Source organism: Coffea arabica, chromosome 2c (genome assembly GCF_036785885.1).
Source record: "Coffea arabica cultivar ET-39 chromosome 2c, Coffea Arabica ET-39 HiFi, whole genome shotgun sequence".
Lineage (NCBI taxonomy): Eukaryota > Viridiplantae > Streptophyta > Magnoliopsida > Gentianales > Rubiaceae > Coffea > Coffea arabica.
In genome coordinates this window covers 74,599,765-74,622,332 of record NC_092312.1, presented here as the reverse complement: position 1 = coordinate 74,622,332, position 22,568 = coordinate 74,599,765, and the positions used below count along the sequence as shown (strand labels likewise).

The following is a 22,568-nucleotide window of genomic DNA, read 5'->3' as shown; positions in this document are numbered from 1 at the left end:
AATATGTGTATGAAATTACCAAATTTTCCCAACTTTAATAGTATAACGTTAAAAAGAAAAAGTTTACCCAAATTTTTATTAGGCAAGGGTTACAAAAAAAAAAAAAACACACTGAAGAGCATCATGTATGAGCTGCCACTATTCCAATAATATTAACAGCAGTGTTAAGCGAATCTTCCCTACTGTCTGGGCGACGGAGGTGCACGGAATGGACAAAAACAGACAACAGCCCGGCTCCGCTTCCGCCTCCAGCGTCGCAGATGACCATCCATCAGACATCAATGCAGAAGCTCTTGCAATGATTGACGAGTTCTTCAAATTCTCTACCCCCATCCCACCTAATCTTAGCCATCCTGATGCTTATTCTGACCTCTTCCGCAGCTGCCTCAAGGTCCAATCCATTGAACGGGGCAAAATCTCCTGCCTTCTCACTGTCAAACTCCCAATTTTGGTAATACAGAGAAGGATTACTATTACTAGCTAAAACCCGTTTGAACCTTTTGATTGTTCTCTCTATTTTCTTCGCAAAATTTCAGTATATTTGATTTTTGAAAGCTGTAGTATTGTTTAATTGCTGTCAAAATGCAACAAGTTTAACTGGAAAATCTTAGTTGACTTGGGCCGATCAGTTCTTGGCTGCGAAAACTGTTTGATGATTATGTTAAATTTGTGATCTTGGTGGCTTTCAAAAGTCAAGAATATAAATGGATGGATGATGGAATTGAAAATTTACCCAAAAGCTCCAAACTTTTTGGATTTTTATTGTTTTTGGCACATTTCTTCGCTTTATTCAGAGGAAAGAAAAAGGAGGCCTAGAATAGTTGCCTTTGCGATGCGAGTGACCTGACTGTATGGGACTTTACGGATGATTGTCGATAATTGATGTTTCTGGATGATAAAAATTTCCTAGACCATTGATGTTTCTAGATAAATGTAATTTTCCACGACCAACATTACAGATTACAGATTGCTTCGGTTTACTCCATTTGTAGAATATTTATGGTGGAATGCACGGCGGAGCAGTTGCATCTGTGGCAGAATTGGTGTCGCATGCTTGTGCTAGAACTGTAGTAGGAAAGGATAAGGAGATCTTTCTTGGAGAATTGAGCACATCTTATCTCTCCGCTGCTCCTAATAAGGTGAATTTTCTGCTTTAAACTTCTTTACAGTCTTAAATAGGTTCTGAGTTAGCAGGGATGATGATGTCCTTGTTTCTTTTTATTCTTTGAAGTATCATCTACATATCTAGATTAAGATATTGGTGTTTCTGTTACATGCTTGTTCTATATTCGAATTTGAAGTATCTGAAAACTTATTTCTAGGTGCATAGGTATGATTATTAGCACCCAGCACTTCCCGGATTCTGTAGCAATTGGAACCTTATCCAGTGGGTTTGCCTTCACATTCTCAATGTGACTGATTTTTACATTAGACTCTGCATAAACTATCTACCTTATCTTCAGATCCTTAAAGCATCTAAATGAGAGACCATTTAGGATACTTCAAGAATCATTTGCATCCTGTTTAGATGTTGTTTTTGATTAATTTGATGATTGCTGATATACGTAGAGAATTGCATGATTTGCAAAGGCTACAAGACTCAGTGACAGGCTGCTTTTCTTTAGATGTAAATGTGACCATCATTAAGGGAATATTATCCTTTGTAGTTCAGATTGATAACGCAACTCTTTTTATAGAGATGTAGTACATTATAAGCACTCGCAAAATTTGATTGCATCATAAACATTTCTCTTTTCTTTTTCCTTTCACTGAGAGGGGACTGATTTTTTTTCTTTTGTTTTTCATGCTTGTGTGCTTGGGCAGTTTGGGGGGACAATTGCTGACATTTTCCTTTTGCTGTTTTGAAAAGATGTACCTCTCTATTCAACAATCAAACCCATTTTTGTGAACACATTAGCAAGATCTAAAAGTTTTTTAAAGCATGTCCGCTTCATTCATTGGGTAATTGCCCAAGAAATTTAGGTAGAGAAGAATTGTCAGATCATATAAATCACCTAAACTAGCTGATGATGCCTCATCTTTGTTGGTAGTCTGTTCAAGCTTTGAAATGTGATACATATGCAAGCATGATCAAGGGTTTGCCATCTTTGATATGGTTGTTGGCTAATGATGTCACTCATGCATTACTCTTCTTGGATTAGGTTTTTCTTCATAAAATTTGTATCCACGTAAAAGTTGAAGTGTTTTCTTTCTCTACAGGCTAATGTGATTGTTGATGGATCAGTGGTAAGGAGCGGAAGAAACCTGACAGTGGTTGCAGTTGAGTTCAAAACTGAGGAGTCAGGCAAATTGGTTTACACTTCTCGTGCAACCATATACCACCTGCCTACTGCAAGATTGTGAATCATATTTGTTCAGCAAATTACAAATAAGCATCTTACATGAATTTTTCTTGTAGTTGTTGCCTGGCATACTGTTCAAAATTCTACCATCCGTAACTATTGAAGATAGATTTAATTTGTTGGAAGCATGTGGATAAAAAGCAAGTCTTTGTATTCTAGCTTTTATCTTGCTCTTTTGACTTTTAGAACACTGCAGAAACTTATACTTGCAATTGTATAATGGGATTCTCCTGTTTATGTGCAAGACTAAAAGATTTTCTCATCAGACTATGCTATCAGAAATGACTGAGGAAGAAGGTTTCAGAACTTGTTAAGCTCAAAACCCAAATTTCTTTATCTTTAAATAAATACTTGAACCAAGTTCAGACTATGCTATTAACAAGTTCAGACTATGCTATAAGAGATGGAGTACACTTGCATGGATATGCAAGTGTACATGCAATATATTGGTGTTGTTAGAAGAAAGGCAAAAGCTGTTCTTTGAAAGAGAGAAGGAAATCTTACAAGATGCGTGAATATGCTAGAGCTTGCATTTCCTAACATTTGGATGCAGAGAAAGCGACTTTGGAGAAGAGCAGAATTAACTAAGCCGGTAGACAATCAGTACAAGACTATTCGGCTAAATATCTGATCTCCATGTACGATAATTCAGATGAAAGATTTGGATCATCAGCATCCTAACAATTTTTCAGACTCGAATAAATTAACAAGATATCAGAAGTAAAGACTCGAATGTATCTGTGTGAGAAAGAGCATCTGATCCTTGAAGACCAAAAAGCAGTTACACATATTTAATATCAAGTCCTTACCCTACAAGGCTCTCAAGGAAATATTGCATTGACAAATGCCTCAGCATCAAAAGGTTGGAGGTCTTCAACCGTTTCACCAACACCAACAAATTTCACAGGAATTCCAAGTTCATCAACTACACTCACCTTCAGCAAGGATGTAACATCATTAGTCCACCGCATATAGAGGAGAGCTGTGATAGAGATAACTGAATTGGGAAAAATTCAGCTAATGAAAGTAAGTGTACCACACAGCCACCTCTGGCAGAACCATCAAGCTTTGTTAATATTAAACCAGTTACTCCAACAACCTGGTACCAAAATTTAGTCCAATTGCAAAAGTAAGATTCAGTGAACAGACAGGATGTATAGACACGCAAGAGAAAAATAAACTGTACTCTCTAATCCCCCTTAAGAATGCTTGGACTCAGTTTGATTAGAGAATCAAAGATTCAGCTTTTAAGAGCAACCCTTCTCACCCATCCCTTATCTATAAAAAAAGAGAAAAGAAAACTGCAAAGGTTGAGAGGAAAGCGTTTAAGAGAAGCTGTATAACCCAAGCCTGCATATATAGTCTCATTTTAAACCCAGCAACATCATTCTGCTTGAACAAATGTCTAAAACAAGTTGACTAACCCATCTTCATGATTGAATTATTCTTCAAAACCGCAGTTTTTCAGTCCCTTTACAAAATATTGTATTCTAGAAACGATTCCAAAGTAATCGCATCAGTCCAATCAGTGTAACCAGGTCAACTGTTATTAGTTGTACTGCATATCGAATAACATAGGCTTGGCCTATCTAGAAAATCCATGTCCAATCACTTTAAAGCCTCATAACCTGAAATCTACACCCAGGAAATTGAGGTCAAAATAAATGGTCATCTCACTCAAGAAGTCATGCTGGTGAGGGGCTAACCTCCTTCTGGCTCAACATATAAAAAAAAAAAAAAAAAAAAAAGAACTAATTTAAGATCATCGAAATCTGAGATGATATAATTCATTCAGGGAACTTGGACAATTATGATATTGCAGTACTCAAAAATTACCATAGAATTATCATGACTAAATTTCTATGCTGAGGAACAAAACATGCTCCTTGGACTAGGATTTGCAACAAATTAATGATGCAATAGGTGCTTTAATCCTATTGGTAGTAGGAAACCAGATGGAACGCATGAAGTTTTCATTTGTATGCATTCCCTCCACGTTGTCATACTTACTGGAATATCTTGAAAAATCTTTCAGGCTACCACTACAACCTGAAAGCAGCTGATAAAATGAGCAAATATCGCAACCCTAAGTCGAACACATGATTATACAAAAGGAAGAATTCTACCAAGCAAGCATACTTTTGCAAATGCTGCAAAACAGGCAGTCCGAGGTCAACAAGAGTTTATCACATTCCATTAAAATAATCTGGGGTATGTGCACATGAGGTTCCATGGTGTGAAAGATGAAGGACAAATTTACCTCATTAAATTCTCTTGCTTGTTGAAGCATATTTAGACCAGTTGTCCCATCCAGTACAAGAAGGATTTCCTTCAAATTTATGAAGTAATTATAAATCAAGTTAAGAGTCTGGAAATTGCTAAACAACAGAGAAAATAATTCAAATTTGTTCGTATCAAAAGGGCAAAAAAGGTTATAATTCACTACGAAACCAATATATGATCCCAAAGGAAAAAAAAACAATCTTAAAGATTCTCACAGAGAGAGAGAGAGAGAGAGAAACATTCATCACAATGCAGAACATTTCATCCTAAGATTGATCTTTAAAAACAGAACAGGGAATCTTACATTGGGTGCACCAGGTATTATTTTGCTTAAAGCTTTCTTGCAAGCCACTAATTCTTCCATCAAGCTATAATTTGTATGCAGCCCTGGAAAGAACAAAAACAAGATTGAATGATAAGTCTACTTTATCTTGCATTTTCTGACAATTAACTGAATGATTTTTGAAAGATGAATGATCAATTTTATGTACTTACGCCCAGATGTGTCACACAAAACAACATCATAACCCTGTTCCTTCCCTCTTTTCACAGCCTGTGAAAGAACTACTCAGGAAATACTTCAAAATCAGGAGTTAGGGTTAATCAAAAGATAAGTTCTGCATGATATCGGACAGGGCATAAATGACAAAGTATATCTGTTACACTAGGTAATGTATACTGTTTACCTGTAGCTGCCTTGGCATGCTCTTTTTCAGCAACAACTATCTCACAACCTGTCCTTTCAGCCCAAATCTCCAGTTGATCACTTGCAGCTGCTCTAAATGTGTCACCTGCTGCCATTAATATCTGACAGAGATTTAAAGCAGAGAAAACAACATAAGAACCTTTGCTAAAAAAGCCTATTCTTTACGGTTCAGAATATTCTGCTTGAATATGTGGACCCAAGTCTTTTAACTCCAATAAACTAAAAGATGGATAATTGGAAAACAACAAATATTCCCATCAAAAACCATTTGTTCGGTGTAAAATCTTCCAGAAAACAAAATGGAATGTTGGAAACCAAAATAGAACTTAGAAGAGTAAGGGTAGGTCAGAGAAAGAAAAAGTTATAACAAATATATGCACATCAGTACACTTTTGTTCAGTTACAACGACAAAGCAGGAAGCTAAAATGAGAGAGAGGGAAAGCAGAGAACTCACCTTGGTACCTTCTTTCTTCAATCTATTTGCGAGCTTTCCTGCATTCAAATTTCATGATAATCAATGCACCAGCAAAGATAGCTCTTATATTGTTAATTACCTCTTTCAACCTAGTGATCAATTATACATCCCTCATTACTCACTTTTGCTCATACTGCCTTAAGTCTGTCTTACCAAGAGATGTTGTCTTCCCACCCCCATTGACGCCAACTATCATTATCACAGCTGGTTTCCTAAGAATTGAAGCCACGAACAAATATCAACTGAAACTGAAGTTACATTTGAACAAAAAGATAAAAGAAAAATAGCTCAAAGAACCAAATGCAAACAATATCAAACCTATATCCAAGTTGAAGCTCGGTTTTGGGTGCTTTACTAGTTAAGAAATTCAAGATGCTCCTCTTCAAAGCATCCTACAACAAACAGCATTCCACCATGACAAAGCTTAAAGTACTTAATGTTGTACTTTATCTTAGACAGAACTCCATTAGTAAGAATTCATGCTCAATCCCATCTCTCAGTCTCCCAATTATTGAAGACAACATGAAACCAAATTGAATTGCTGACATCTCCAAACCCTTTTTGGAATACAAAAGTCGAAATGATAATATACCCTCCATTTGCAATTCGGTTCTCCGACATTGGCAAGTGAACAAGGTATATGAGTTGAGATACCATTAATCTTTTAAACGGTGCAATATAAAGCAAAGCATTCTACAACCAGAACATTAGCAGCAAAATTACTTTTATGTCGCTTCCTGATTTGAGCTTCCCTCCGTATATATCATCTCGCAGACTTTCCACGATCTTTATAGTAATCCTTGGCCCAAAATCGGACACCAACAATGCCTAATGAAACACAGAAGCCAATCCATTCAATACACAATGAGTCAAAACCAAACAACTTAAACTTCAGGTTTCAAAGTTCTCAGGATAACAACTCAATAATATGACTTTAGACAAACTCAATCCTAAAAACAGCCTCTTTTTTTTTGAGCCAAACCATAGGCTAGGCTAATTATTATCCAATCTTGTTGAATTTTCTTCAACAATTGTTCCCAGTAAATATATCATTAACTGGGAAGCTATCCAGAATGCATAATAAAGCCCATTTCATCAAGAATACCAGAAGCAAAAGATCACATTTTTAATATCTTCAAGAAATATCAAAATAACGAGTATTTAAGACCTCTTCAAGCTCATCAAGAACCCGGTCAGTATCAGAGAGGTTCCAATAGAGTAAAAGCTCATCAATTACAGCCAAATTGTCTCGGGTTTTCGAGAATCCAGAGAAGATTTTCTCCACATCACTCTTAGCTTTTTCTTTAAGTAAACGACCTAGTTTGGTGAAGAATCCTGTTTGACCAGCTGAGCATTTGAACCGGGATTCTTTGGTTCTAGATAAAGGGTACCGGGAGGAGGGATGGAGGCCGAAAGATGGTTGTGAAAGCAGAGGTTTAGAGGTCTGTAATGGACAGAGCTGAGGAAGCGAAGCAGCCATTTTTTTTTCCCCTCCGCGCTATCAGCAGAACAGTACTGCTACGGATAAAATCACATAATGTTCCGGAACGACGTCGTGCTTTCTCACCTTCTATTCATTTTTCTGCTTCTTTTTGTTTTTTCCCCTTCCTTTTTCTTGCTTACTCTTGTTCGGACAGGAGTTCATTTGCATAATTTATTAGAATTTTTTAATGTGATGTATGTAAAATAAAAAGATGATAAAAATTTGTGAGGTAAATTATTTTACGTCAAAATTTCTTTTGTTTTCGTCTCATGTATTAGTATTTTGTATGGATAGAGAACCAATCATTTTATTACCTTTATGCTAACGAAAAGGAAATTAAAAGAGGAAAATGAAGAACAATTTTTTTTTAATCTCCACTTGATAGAGCATTTAACTTGTATTTCTGTAATCAAAATCCTATCGAGAAAACAAATATTTTTTTAGTTTCAACATATAAATGAATCAGCTTGTCTAGTCTGTAGGACAAAAGTTATTAATTAAAAAATAAATCCAATTCTTTTTTTTTTTTTTGTCTAATGGTAATAATTTATATTACTCCTATCCCATGGAGGGAGAGATGGAGGAGACCAAAACTTTCAAATAATTTGTAAATTTATTTAAAAAATTCAAACGTTCAAAAGAAATTTGAGAATATGGCCTTTTAGTTTAAACTTACAATGAATTCAAAGTGTCCAAAATATTTCTCTAATTCAAGTAGAGTAAAGTGAACGTTTCACTCAAGTAGATAGAACATTCTAAAGTGAGCAAGTCATCGATATGTCTCAAGAACAAATCCTATGATTATTCTGCTTTGATCAATTTAATCTTGGGCATCGTTCTACTCCTCGTTAGAGCTTCAATTTGTCTGAGCTTTCTCTGACATTTAGGTCCCTTTATATGTTTGGTTGAGATCAGCATTTAAGAGGGTCTTTGCAAAACATCTCCTTGCATAAAAATAGAGCAGAATTATGAAACTTTTGCAATTGCTTGATTAATTCTCCCTCCTTTTTTTATAACTGACGTTTAAAGTTCTGCACACCAATTAAGAAAAGTTTTTCATTGCTTAAATCTGTACACCACTTTCCTTTTGTACCCTCATTAATTGTCCAATTACTAGGGTTGTTACAAAGAGAGAAGCAATAATTACTAGGAGTAGTAATTAAGAACCATGTATTGGAAAAGAGAGATAAAAGGGTAAAATTGTGAAAAAATAATTAATACTATATGGGAATAATAAAATGACAGATAAAAATACACTAGAGCAAATTTCTTAAACGTTGGTTATAAAAAAAGGGAGGGAGTATAAGGTTAGGGATTGTTGCAATGTTGATATGACTTTTCTTGACGCATCTAAACCTCACAATTAATTTCCCTCTCATAAGCAAGACTGAAAACTGGAAATATGAACGAAAGACACAAAAATGAAACATCTTTGTTTGGATTGCATTTTTTGAATTTTTTGTAAAAAAATTACTTTAACAATTTGATATATATGACATAAAAAGTTATTGAAAAAAATTGCAATCCAAACGCACCGGTCCAAAACACTAGTGATGGAATTGTGACATTATCCCAAAACGTTTAAAGCTAAGGGCTGAGTTGAGAAATGAGAAGTTGAAAACACTAGTGATGGAATTGTGACATTTCCAAAAGCACAACACAGCGGACTGGACTGACTACCCTGACTAATGATGTTATGATGATGAGAAAACACAAAGTATATACAAAAAGTGGGGGAAATTACAGGGTATGACTAAAGGGCGGCTACTTTTTGCTGGTACATTTGCAGTGTCTTTGTGGAAGCTTACTCTAATTTTAGATAGAAATTTATCCCTTCTCTATCACTTGGATAACAACGACGATGATTTAGTAATAAAAATGCTAGGAGCTTTTTACAATTGACCTTTCGCTCAAAACTCATGACATATAAATAAATATATATATATATATATATATATATATATATGAATTAATCTTCTATACACTTACAGTGTATGTATATTTATCACTGGATGTATGACATATAATTTGAATTTGAATTTAAAATTTAAATTTTACATACGTATCATGTATTCAATTGTGATAATATATACACTTTTTCAGTGTATATAAGATTTATTATATATATATAGTATAATAAGAAATTCCTCAACAACCTGTGGAAAACATTGAAGTCAGTCAATCGGATACCGTACATTAAAAGCTTTGGCTTAATTACAAATTGCCCTCCCGCAAATCATGAATTAGTAGCGAATTGCCTCTTGTATTTACAAAACTTACAAATTACGTCCCAATGACTAAAGGTCAAATTTACAGGGTCAAAAAGACAATAACACCCTCGATGTGGGAAAATTGAATCGTAACACTTTTTTTTTTTCATTTTATCTTTCTTTTTTTCCTCCTTTTCTTTATTATGTTTAGTTTATTTTTCTTCCCCTCTATTCCTATTATTGCATAAAAATTTCAATGATAATATGTTAAAGAATTTCCTTTTATAGTACTAAAACAATTTAATCGTCATGAGTTATAATAAGAAATTAAAATGCACTAAAAAAGAAATTAAAAAGCGTGTATTTATATAAGAAATTTAAGTATTTCACATTTCTATTAACAATTTCTTATGAAGTATTAATGTCATGATGCATTACTTTTCAAAAATGCAAAAATTACACAGTGGATTTTTATGAAATATATACTTTTTAATTTTATAGTAATTTATGATAATTAAACTTTTTACATAACAAAAATGTTTAGTTAAGCCTAAAATGAAATTACTACCAACCTCTTTTTTTAAAAAAAAATTAGTACGCAACTAATAAAACAACTACATAGTAAGAAATTATTAGTATAAATTTGACATATTTAAAATTTTAAAATAAAGTGGATGCTTTTTAATTTCTCATTTGACAATTAAATATTTTGAGCTACAAAATACAGATATGTAAACAACCTTGAAAGAAATTTCCTTAGCACATTAATGCCAAAATTTGTATTTTGCAATAGGAGTAAAGGAGAAGGAAAAAAATCTAAACATAATAAAGAAAAGGAAGAGAAGAAGAAAGAGAAAATGAAAAAGACAATTTTCCTGCAGTGAGGGCATTATTATTTCTTTCTACTCCATAAATTTGATTTTTAATCATAAGGAGATAATTTTTAGGTTCTATAAATACAGAAGTTGTGGAAAACAACTTCTACTATAGTTTGTAAAAACTTTATCCTCTATTGTCAACTCTAATCAGTCAAATCAGATATACATGGATATTTCTTTTATGGTACTTTTTTTTTTTGGTAAAAAATTGGACTATATATTGAACAAACTTAAGTTATAGGTACAAAACGAGGGAAGCAAATTCCCTTAAGATCTGCATCTACTAAACTTCTCAAAGCATGAGGGCTATTGTCATAGCATACAAAATTCATATCTTGTTGAACATCCAGTTTCGCCAATCTGCCAGCACACTGGTTTGCTTCTCGGTAAGCATGCCTAAGTGTGACTTTGGACAGAGCAGAGATCAAGAACCTGCAATCAAAGATAATTGAAGCATACTCATGAGTTGAGGTATTTACAGATTTAAGCAAGTCTAGAGCAGTTTTAGCATCAACTTCTTATTCAACATTTTGCAAGTTAAGAGAGGAAGCTAAGGATAGTCCATCCCTTATCCCTCACAACTCAGCAAGTATATTGGTAGCGTGTCCTAGTTTTCTGCTAAACCCAGCTACCCAGTGTCCTAGGTGATTTCTGATCAAGCCACCTGATCTAGCTAGACCCAAATTCCCTATGGAAGGCCCATCAATATTGATTTTGAAACAGGAAGGTTCAGGGGAATCCGGTTAATGAGTACTTCTATTCTAGGATGTACTATGTTCTGAATAGGTCTTAAAAAGGAGTATACAGCCACCACTGCTAGAGTGTTGTGTAGAATGGAGAAGAGGTTAGATGGTTCAAAAACAGCCTTGTTTCTGGCAATCCAAAGATTCCAGCAGGCAAAAGAGATAACAGCACCCCAGGGGATTCCATAAAATGGAGAAATATGCTTGGACAGACAGCCAGTTTTAAGCCAAACTGTAAAATCCAGATCAAAGGAGGTGGGAATGTTGAGGCTTTGCCAAAAGGAGGAAGCATGGGGGCAATATCTAAGAACATGAGCTGAGTCTTCACAGGAATGGTTGCAGCGAGGGCAAGAAGTGGCAAAGATGATATTTCTCTCAAGAAGAAAGTGCCTTAGAAGGCAGTCTGTTTTGACAAGCTTTCATGGGACTTTGATAACAGTTGAAATGATATAAAGTTTCCCAGGTTTCCAACTGGCTTTATCTTTAAATCCAAAATTTTGTTAGATCCCATTTTCAAAAATGCAATCGCCCAAATTGTGTCACACTATTTAATGAGATGGTGTGATACAATTTGAAAAATTGGATCTTTTGAAAACATGATCTAGCCAAGCATAAACAAATCTTTAATTGGTAGACCGATAAATGTATAGCATTATTGTATGACATACATCAAGTTTGGGACAAAATGGGATAAGCTGCTTTTCTCAATCTAAAAAATAATGAAACTTCCAAACACATATTGATTTTGTCTCCGCTGCTGGCGGCCCACTTCACTATTCGAATGCACTTGGACCTTTCCAAATCGTATAGCACTATATCGGTCAGTCCAACTCATGACTTTTTCAACGTACAACAACATCTGCGTATAGTACACCATCTTATAGCATCCTGATACCCCCTTATTTCCTCATACTTTCCACGAAACCCATACCCCTTGTCTACAGAAACAACCTCCTCCTTTCTCTCTCTTTTCTTCCAATCTTCCTCTACCCCTCCTATATATATCCCACTATATTTCTCCTCTCAAACTTCCATCCAAACCTTCCCTTGATCTCTTGACAAAAGAATCCACAGGGGAGGGGGAAAAAAAAAGAAGTTAACAATCATGGGGAGTTCGAATGATTTGCAGGTTTTCGAGATTACGGTGATTTCTGGAGAGGATCTACGTATAAATCGAAAACAACCCGTCAAGAAAAACGCCTTCGTGACCATCAAAACCGACTCGTTTAAGGAGCAAACGACAAAGATGGATAAAGATGGAGGCGGCTATCCTGCATGGGATGAGAAGTTCGTGATGGACATGCCCATGCATGCACGTTATTTCACGGCGGAAGTTCGATGCAAGACCGCTGCCGGAAGCAGAATTGTTGGGACGGCAGTGATTCCGGCTTCTGATTTCTTGGGAGACTATGTTCCCGAGAATTATCTGCACTTTTTGAGTTACAGGTTGTGGGATTCTCACGGTGAAAGGAATGGGATTCTTAATCTTTCCGTTAGGGTTAAGAGTTCGTCGAGTGTCAAGAATGCGTATGGCGGCGGTTGCAGCAGCCACTCCGCTGGTTGCTCGCGTCCGTGGTCTGGGATTGCCGTGGGTGGTCAGCAGGTTTCCAACGGCGAAGGAGTCGTAACTGGTATTCCAGTTTGGTCATAGAGTCAAATAGTGGTGATTTTCCTTTCTTTTCCAATTTTTCCCACCTGGCAAGGGTTGGACTGACAAATTGTACATAATTGGTTAAGTATGACTTAACATTTTAATCTCTTCCAGAGTTTGATACTGCTCTTTTGAAAATTCAAAATAGCTACCTGCAATGTTTGTGGGGTGGAGTTTGCCACTTCCAGAATGAATACAAGATTTCAATGGTGCTCAGTCCATCCAAATTGAGTATGTTTTGTTAGGTTTGAGCATGAGTTGGGAGATTAACTATGAATACATATTCAATTAATAATAAAGCGATAAAGATGTGTTTTTTTCATCCCAAATTTCTACTTGGTTGTGCCTTCAGATCACTTCTTCATTTGCGGGGTCTTTTTGGCTGAAGCTTAAATGCATAGGTATGTTAGTGGGATAGTGCTAGTTACCTGGCTTTATGCGGATAGCCATCGTATCATATTAAACGGAAGCTGGTTTATATGGATATAACTATAGTAATTGACGGTTGAGGGTTTGACCTATTCAAATCCCTACAGATTCTCAAAAGTTGAGGATTTGCTCATTTTAAATTTTAGATTGCTTTTATAGAATACATGATCAAGGGAGGATTTCAAGCGAATAAATCAGTCATAGTTTTAGAGGCAGTGAATTAAAGTTTGAAACATTTAATTTGGGATTGGTGGATTATGTGTTAATCTAATCCTTATTTTGAATAGAAAAAATAATTAACTTTGCAACTATTATGCATGAAAAAAATTCTAAAATTTGAGCGAGAACAATGACTTGTCTTCTTGTTTATATACAAAATAAGAACTACATATAACATGATCTCTAGATTTATATATATATATATATAAGTTATAAACTGATGAAATTTTAATAATTTAACAGCTCATACAAAAGAATAGAAGTTAAAATTGGTATAAAAAAATTCTACATAATATGCATGATACATATAATATATTGCATTATGCCAATCCCATATTTTACAAGGGATAATTTGAGAAACCTCCCTTGAAGTTTCTGACTATTTCCTTGGCCTCCGTCCAAGTTTCAAAAATTACATGAACCTCTCTTGAGGTTAATTATCTTGTAACATTTAGACCCAATTGATAATCAAAAATTAATATTAGGAGTGAAAAGATAATATAATTCCATTATTATCCGTCATCTACTATATTATTTAATTTATTTAATACCAACCCACACATTAAAGAAAAACACTAAAATTTGTTGTTTATTATTAGGGATCAAATCACATATAGTATCAAAAAATAGTGTATCATGTTATATTTTTCACTTAATACAAGATCCAAGTTATTATTTTCATTTAAATACCTATGGTCAAACATTATCAATAACAAATAATCAAAAAATTTGCAACCAAAATATTATAGAAAACAAACTTTAACATCATGAATATTTTTATGAATATATTAAGGTTAGTTGTTGAGAATTTTATGGTATTAAAATTCACTCTTTGTAATAATTTCATTATTTTGGTTACAAATTTTTTGATTATTTGTTGTTGATCATGTTTGACGATAAGTTTATAACGAAAAAAAGCAATTTAGATCTTATATTAAATAAAATTATAGATGTACTATTTTTGGTGCCATATGTGATTTAATCTCTTGATGATAAACAACAAATTCTAGTATTTTCTTTAATATTTTGGGTGGGTATTAGATTAATTAAATAATTTAGTAGATGAAAGGCAATGGTGGAAATCATATTATTTTCCCTTTTCTAATATCACTTTTTAATTGTTGGTTGGACTTAAATGTGACAAAATAATAAAAATCAAGGGAGGTTAGTATAATTTTTAAAATCTAAAGGGAGACCAGTGAAATAGTCAGAAATCTTGTGAGAGATTTATGAAATTATCCCATTTTACTAACTATGCTATTATGTGAGGTTGGTAAGATCAGATAGTTTGAAGGTTGCAAATGAATCTTCCACTCATGGGCCTCAAACACAACGAAAAGTGCATTCTCAAATTGGATCGTAACATTTTTTTTTCATTTTATCTTTCTTCTTTTCCTCCTTTTCTTTATTATGTTTAGATATATTTTTCTCCCCCTCTATTCCTATTATTGCATACAAATTTCAATAATAATATGCTAAAGAATTTCCTTTTATAGTACTAAAACAATTTAATCAGCATGAGTTATAATAAGAAATTAAAATGCACTAAAAAAGAAATTAAAAAGCATGTTTTTTATATAAGAAGTTTAGGTATCTCACATTTCTATTAACAATTTCTTCTGAAGTATTCATTGTTAGCTAAATGTCATGATTCATTATTTTTCAAAAGTGTAAAAATTACACAAATGGATTTTTATGAAATATATACTTTTAATTTTTACAGTAATTTATGATAATTAAATTTTTTACATAACAAAATTGTTTAGCTAAGCCTAAAATGAAATTGCTACCAACCTCATGTTTTTAAAAATTAGTATGCCGCTAATAAAACAACTACGTAGTAAGAAATTATTAGTATAAATTTGACATATTTAAATTTTTAAATAAAGTGGATGCTTTTAATTTCTTATACGGTGATTAAATATTTCGAGCTACAATATACCGATATGTATTCAAGCTTGAAGGAAATTTACTTAGCACATTAACGCCAAAATTTGTATTTTGCAATAGGAGTAGAGGAAGAGGAAAAAAATCTAAACATAATATAGAAGAGAAGAAGAAAGACAAAATGAAAAAGGACAATTTTCATACAGTTAGGGCATTATTATTTTTTTCTACTCCATAAATTTGATTTTTAATCATGAGGAGATAATTTTTAGGTTTTATAAATACAGAAGTTGTGGAAAACAACTTCTATTGTAGTTTGTAAAAACTTTATGACACAGTTGAAATGATGTAAAGTTTCCAGGGTTTGGCTCTGTTTGGATCCACTAATTTTTCAAAAACTAGTTTTTCAAATACTAAAATTTTTTAAAAAATACTCTAAAAAGTAGTCTAAATTTTTTTTAATATTCAAAAAATATCTCAAAAAATATTTTAAAAACTCTAATACTCTTAAATATTCCAAAATATTTTCTAAAAATATCCCAAAATATACTCTAAAAACTCTGCTACAGTAAAATTTTTCAAAAATACCCTCAAAAACAGCTAATCCAAAATTTGGGTAAATCTGGTTTTTCAAATATTCAATATCCCAAAAATTATGTCACACTATTTAGTGAGATGGTGTGGTATAATTTGAAAAATTGGATATTTGAAAACTGATCTACCCAAGCATAAACGATTCTTTAATTGGTAGACCGATAAATGTATAGCATTATTGTATGACATCCATCAAGTTTGGGACAAAATGGGATAAGCTGCTTTTCTCAATCTAAAAAATAGGTCTTTACCAGATGATAAAAACTTTAGAACTTTTTAGTTTTCTGAAGAGACAAACAAAAAATGAGTTGTTAAACTAAAACTTTGTGTTGTACCTTCTGATGTATGGATATTATAAGGTTGTTGACTTGTAGGAATGATGGTTTGATCATATGACTCCATGACAAAGTCTTGTATTGCAACTTTCTTTGACCTTGAATAACAAGTGTTCATCCAAATTGGAGCAAAGAGTTGCTGTCGTTAGCCACTATAATATCCATGATGTGACGAGAAGACCCAACAAATACAGTGTGGGAATTCAGCTGGTGGTAAAGTCATTATTATGTCCACACAGCCGAGCATATGATGAACAAAGGTGTGCTTTGGATGCCTATTATTTATATTAAAGATTTTGTTTTATTTATATCATAAACATATTTCAATCATTTTTTTAATTTTCTTAATCATCTTTTCATCTCACAAAAAAAAAAACTACAATATTTTTTTGAATAATTATTCCAAGTAATTGTCTATCCAGACACATCCAGAGTTTGTTAATTGTCCTAGTTATACAAGAAATTTGAGGAAAGCAGGCGAAAATGTTATAATTGCAATCTTTTTTTTGGCTAACAAAAGTTAAAAATATTTTTGTTGTTCAGCAAAATCACGGATTGACCAAAACTGCTGCAAATCACGTTGTTGGTTGTTGCTGCATGAGTTTGAAAAAAGTGACTGGATTGGTTCGCCTTTGTATAAGCAGTATTTAGCTATGTTTTCAGAACCGGACCGGATAGTGATTCGGCCGAGGTCAGGGGTCAGGGGTCAATGGGTTTGATCGGAGGTCGATAGGGGGTCGAACCGGATGACGTCATAAATAAAAATTATTTAAAAATTAAAATATTATATATATAATATCTAATAATATATTGATATTAATAAAGGTATATTCATATATATTTGATGTTTCAAATATATTTAACAAGAAAATACAAAGAAATTAGAACAATCAAGTAGCAATTTATATTATTTAATAAATATTAACAAGTTTAGAATTAAAATTATGAATTTAATTGAAAAATAACATCAAATTTTAGGACAATATTTATAAAGTATCAAATATTTGAGGTATATCAATAAGTTTTAACAATTTATTGGGGTCAAAACATAATATTAAAAAGTTTGAATTTTTTTTAAAAAAAATTACTGTTGAACCGGAAAAACCGATTTTTTTCCGGTCAAACCCGGCTTTGACCGGGTTTTAAATTTTCGATTTTTTAATATGACTCGGACCGGCTACCTGGCCGGTTCTCGATTCGACCGGCCGGTCCGATCCGAGTTTTAAAACAGAGGTATTTAGCACATCGACCGGCCGGTCCGGTCCGAGTTTTAAAACAGAGGTATTTAGCACTATATATTGTAGTCAGTGCCCCCAAAACTATGTGGCTCTACAAATATGGGACAACGGTTTAGGAAGCAATTGATTTAGCCCAAAATAAATATAAGACTCAAATCACATGATGTATATCATTTTGTAAGATTTATAAATATTTGTCTTATGTTTACATTACATAATATTTAATTTAAGATTTTTACATTATCTAAATGTATAAAATTATTGTTTTGAAACGGTTGAACTGGCAATCATCCCTGCTCCGTATGTATTCGTGACTTTACACCATGCGATGCACGATTTTTTTTTTACACCATGCGATGCACGATTTTTTTTTTACACCATGCGATGCACGATTGCCCGGTGGCTTTTGAAAAACCCATGTGAAAAAAATGCTAGCCACACCTTAGAAGAAGGAAAAAGATGCCACAGGCAAGAAAGCAACAATTAATGCATGTCCAGCATAGCAGCAACTGCTACAAATCAAAACGCTAGCTCAAAGGTCGAATTACGACGTTATTGCATGTCCAGCATAGCAGCAACTGCTACAGTCGTGGAAAATCAGTCCGCTGACTCCCAGATTAATAAAGAGTCAAACATATACTACATTATATACACGGTTCAGAAATCAAACCATTGGAAATCCCACCGTAGGAAAGTAAGCAGCTACCGCTGATGTCTAATATGGCTACTGTTCTATGATACAAGCCATATTGAATAGTAATACCGTCGAGCTTCCTCCTTTTCCACCAAAACGCCAGTAGTAAAAGTACTTGTCCTTCAAGGACAAAAGATTTATACCCTCATCACATTGCACAAGAAGTTACGTCAGAGGTTTGTTTAAATTTCTAGCCTTGGAACCGTTGAAGTTTTGTACTGAAGAAATTTCTAAGTATAATTAGTTAAAGAGTTAGCTAACCAGACGAATAAGTTGAATATTATTACTCATGCAGTAGAATATGCATAAAAGAAGAAGAGCGTAAAGTTTCTGGAGTTTACTTTTAAATGCGCTGTGCCTTGTTGAAATATATAAAAGTGTCATGATATATATTTCTTTCCAGAGTATGCAAAGTTTCCATACATAACACACCTTGGGGCAGAAAGGATAGCAGCCGTCTGAGATTCTATATAAGACTAAAGTTGTAAAGCTGCCATGATGACAGATTTTCTTAAACATGTCTTTTTAACCAAAATTATTATTCCAGGGACAAGTTCATCATATCCAGGGACAGGTTCATTCTAAGGCTAATGGTCGAAATCATTTCTAATAACATGACGAGGAAACTTAATGGACAGGGCCAATGAATTACAGGGACAAGTTCATCATCATCATATCATATCCAGAAGAGTCAAGACAGAGGAAATATGTTTGAAAATTAGTGGTCCTAGTCATGGAAATCCGAGGAAGGTGGATGCTGGATAGGAAGAAAGAATGCTAGATGTTTCATTTCATTTAATTAATTGAAGAATCAGACCCTGCAAATCACGGCGTCCTCGCGGCTGAATAAGTTAAGAAGAAAAATCTGACTGATGATTATTAGTCTCGCGCTTGCATGCATATTGCATAAGCGTGCTTGCGCCAGCCCCTGTGACGTTTTTAGATGACATAAACTGCTTCGTCTGCTTTGCTAGCTGTATATATAATGGAATTGGAGCAATCTACTCGAAATTGTACGACATGGAGAAGACAGTTTCTTGGCAGTTGCTTCTTAATTCTTCATTGGTTTAGGTAATTAAAGCAGTTATGTTTAAGCATCGATCACAAACTTCCTTCATTGGGTTTTTCTCTCTCTCTTTTCTTGTTTCTACGTTTGGTAAGAGACATAAAATCCTGCAACAGCGGAACACGAAAAAAAAAAATTAGTTCTTCCATCAAATTTAGTAATTAGATCATAATTGGAACATTTATTTACTTGATAAAACAAAAAAAGCTTAAACAATAACTTTCTCGAATTTGAAGGGGTCAATTGACCTCCCTCGACTCGATACTGCATGTGGCAGTGGCACCACCCTGGTCGGTGCCTGCGAACTCCGTCCATCACCCACAAAATCTCTCCGTTCGATCTGTGCTGGGTTAAAACGTGATGTTCAACGGTGGTCCACGGCGGAATTATTACTCAAAATAGTTTCTAAAGAAGAAGAAAAAAACAAAGCAGGTGGAAAATATGCGAGTAGTACTATTAAGAGAACTATTGAAGAAAAGCATTTCACGATGCACGGGGACTTGTGGCGCACACGCTTGGAAATTTTACCAACGCGAAGGAAGTTGAAAAGGACAAAAAAGGTTGCCATTCAGAAGTTTGACCTTGACCCACAACAGAGAAAGAAAAGAAGAAAGAGATTATGAAATGTTAATTCCACTTTATCCCCCCAAACTTTGGACGATTACCCACTTCAATCACTAAACTTCAAAATGGGACACTTAAGTCTCTAAACTTATAACACTTCCCACTTAAGGAAAATTGTTAACAAATCCTGAATGTCGTTGGTGGTCGAAGTGTCTCATTTTATAAGGGTTTAGGGATTTAAGTGTCCCATTTTATAAGTTTAGGAACTTAAGTGGGAGGTATTTATAAGTTTAGGAACTTAAGTGTTCCATTTTGAAATTTAGGGATTGAAGTGGATAATCGTCCAAAGTTTGGAGAGATAAAATGGAATTAACCCAATGTTTTATTGGAACTCTTTCTTGACTCCAAAAAGACAAAAAAAAAAAAAAAAGGAATGAAAGAGATCATGGAGGCAGCCAACCACAATACTCCCTCTCTCTCTCTCTCTCTCTTTCTTTTTTTTTCCCCCCTTTTCTGTGTATTAATAGAAAGGCATTAGAAGATCAATGGTGATTGGATCCAGCGTGACGAATAGAGTTTGAAGGTGATTAGAGACATCATTTTGATTTTACCAAAAAAAAAAAAAGGGTATTTGAAGGACTTTAAAACATCAAAACTTTATTAGCTTATTGTTGGCACGTAGTTTGCCAATTCTTTTTACTTCATCTCTGTAGATAATGGAGGAAAAATCAGAGGAAGAAAAAGGTTAATTAGTTGGATAATAAAACGTGCGTGGGGCTCCGGGGACTACGACGAGAGCAATACACTATCGTGTGGTGACAATATACTTGCAAAGAGAAGCCTATGCAATTTCGAGTTACGACAAATTGATTGAATTTATCCGGTAAAATAAAAGAAGAACCACAGCCAAATTTGAATGTTTGGGTCACGTGACAATGAAACTTCCAAACACATTTGATTTTGTCTCCGCTGCTGCCGGCCCACTTCACTATTGGAATGTATTTGGACCTTTCCAAATCGGATTGTGCTGCATCGGTCAGTCCAACTCATGACTTTTTCAACATACAACAATATCTGCGTATAGTACACCATCTTATAGCATCCTGATACCCACTTATTTCCTCACACTTTCCACGAAACCCATACTTCTTATCTACAGAAACAGCCTCCTCCTTTCTCTCTCTTTTCTTCCGATCTTCCTCTACCCCTCCTATATATATCGCACTACATTTATTCTCTCAAGCTTCCATCCAAACCTTCCCTTGATCTCTTGATAAAAGAATCCACAGGGGAGGGGGGAAAAAAATAAGTTAACAATCATGGGGAGTTCGAATGATTTGCGGGTTTTGGAGATTACGGTGATTTCTGGAGAGGATCTACGTATAAATCGAAAGCAACCCGTCAAGAAAAACGCCTTCGTGACCATCAAAACCGACTCGTTTAAGGAGCAAACGACAAAGATGGATAAAGATGGAGGCGGCTATCCTGCATGGGATGAGAAGTTCGTGATGGACATGCCCATGCATGCACGTTATTTCACGGCGGAAGTTCGATGCAAGACTGCTGCCGGAAGCAGAATTGTTGGGACGGCAGTGATCCCGGCTTCTGATTTCTTGGGAGACTATGTTCCCGAGAATTATCTGCACTTTTTGAGTTACAGGTTGTGGGATTGTCACGGTGAAAGGAATGGGATTCTTAATCTTTCCGTTAGGGTTAAGAGTTCGTCGAGTGTCAGGAATGCGTATGGCGGCGGTTGCAGCAGCCACTCCGCTGGTTGCTCGCGTCCGTGGTCTGGGATTGCCGTGGGAGGTCAGCAGGTTTCCAACGGCGAAGGAGTCGTAACTGGTATTCCAGTTTGGTCATAGAGTCAAATAGTGGTGATTTTCCTTTCTTTTCCAATTTTTCCCACCTGGCAAGGGTTGGACTGACAAATTGTACATAATTGGTTAAGTATGACTTAACATTTTAATCTCTTCCAGAGTTTGATACTGCTCTTTTGAAAATTCAAAATAGTTATCTGCAATGGTTGTGGAGTGGAGTTTGCCACTTCCAGAATGAATACAAGATTTCAATGATGCTCAGTCCATCCAAATTGAGTATGTTTTGTTAGGTTTGAGCATGAGTTGGGAGATTAACTATGAATATACTCAATTAATAATAAAGCGATAAAGATGTGTTTTTTTCATCCCAAATTTCTACTTGGTTGTGCCTTCAGATCACTACTTCATTTGCGGGGTCTTTTTGGCTGAAGCTTAAATGCATAGGTATGTTAGTGGGATAGTGCTAGTTACCTGGCTTTATGCGGATAGCCATCGTATCATATCATATTAAATGGAAGCTGGTTTATATGGATGGCTATTGTAATTGACAGTGAGGGTTTGACCTATTCAAATCCCTAGTGATTCTCAAAAGTTGAGGATTTGCTTATTTTAAATTTTAGATTGCTTTTATAGATTACATGATCAAGGAAGGATTAAGGGAGGATTTCAAGCGAATAAATCAGTCATAGTTTTAGAGGCAGTGAATTAAAGTTTGAAACATTAATTTGGGATAGGTGGATTATGTGTTAATCTAATCCTTATTTTGAATAGAAAAAATAATTAACTTTGCAACTATTATGCATGAAAAAAATTCTAAAATTTGAGTGAGAACAATGACTTGTCTTCTTGTTTATATACAAAATAAGAACTACATATAACATGATCTCTAGATTTATATATATATATATATATATATATATATATATATA

General features: G+C 34.4%; 4 protein-coding genes across 6 annotated transcripts; 3 read left to right on the top strand and 1 right to left on the bottom strand.

The window, feature by feature from the left end:
• The first annotated feature begins 92 nt into the window (after positions 1–92).
• On the top strand, positions 93–2,488 carry LOC113728012 (uncharacterized). Of its 2 annotated transcripts, XM_027252467.2 has the most exons (4): positions 93–451; positions 993–1,139; positions 1,323–1,387; positions 2,221–2,488. In XM_027252467.2, exons 1-3 carry the CDS (start codon positions 128–130, stop codon positions 1,341–1,343), a joined length of 492 nt encoding a protein of 163 aa, XP_027108268.1. In that variant the 5' UTR covers positions 93–127; the 3' UTR covers positions 1,344–1,387; positions 2,221–2,488. The 2 variants fall into 2 exon arrangements, with proteins under 2 accessions (XP_027108268.1, XP_027108267.1); XM_027252466.2 differs by lacking the exon at positions 1,323–1,387 and having other exon boundaries at positions 101–451.
• Positions 2,489–2,977: 489 nt separating this feature from the next.
• Positions 2,978–7,372, bottom strand: LOC113728011 (cell division protein FtsY homolog, chloroplastic). Of its 2 annotated transcripts, XM_027252465.2 has the most exons (12): positions 6,997–7,372; positions 6,552–6,656; positions 6,147–6,220; positions 5,982–6,040; positions 5,808–5,845; positions 5,333–5,453; positions 5,142–5,210; positions 4,951–5,033; positions 4,624–4,692; positions 3,400–3,462; positions 3,173–3,298; positions 2,978–3,040 (listed from the first exon to the last, which is right to left on the bottom strand). In XM_027252465.2, the coding sequence occupies exons 1-11, from the start codon at positions 7,306–7,308 to the stop codon at positions 3,185–3,187; spliced, it is 1,107 nt and encodes a 368-aa protein (XP_027108266.1). In that variant the 5' UTR covers positions 7,309–7,372; the 3' UTR covers positions 2,978–3,040; positions 3,173–3,184. The 2 variants fall into 2 exon arrangements, with proteins under 2 accessions (XP_027108266.1, XP_027108265.1); XM_027252464.2 differs by having other exon boundaries at positions 2,978–3,298.
• Positions 7,373–12,184: 4,812 nt separating this feature from the next.
• LOC113723745 (BON1-associated protein 2-like) lies at positions 12,185–12,931 on the top strand. Its single transcript, XM_027246721.2, has one exon. The coding sequence runs from the start codon at positions 12,248–12,250 to the stop codon at positions 12,791–12,793; it is 546 nt and encodes a 181-aa protein (XP_027102522.1). The 5' UTR covers positions 12,185–12,247; the 3' UTR covers positions 12,794–12,931.
• Positions 12,932–21,056: 8,125 nt separating this feature from the next.
• LOC113723744 (BON1-associated protein 2-like) lies at positions 21,057–21,905 on the top strand. Its single transcript, XM_027246720.2, has one exon. It carries the CDS (start codon positions 21,139–21,141, stop codon positions 21,682–21,684), a length of 546 nt encoding a protein of 181 aa, XP_027102521.1. The 5' UTR covers positions 21,057–21,138; the 3' UTR covers positions 21,685–21,905.
• The last annotated feature ends 663 nt before the right edge of the window (positions 21,906–22,568 follow it).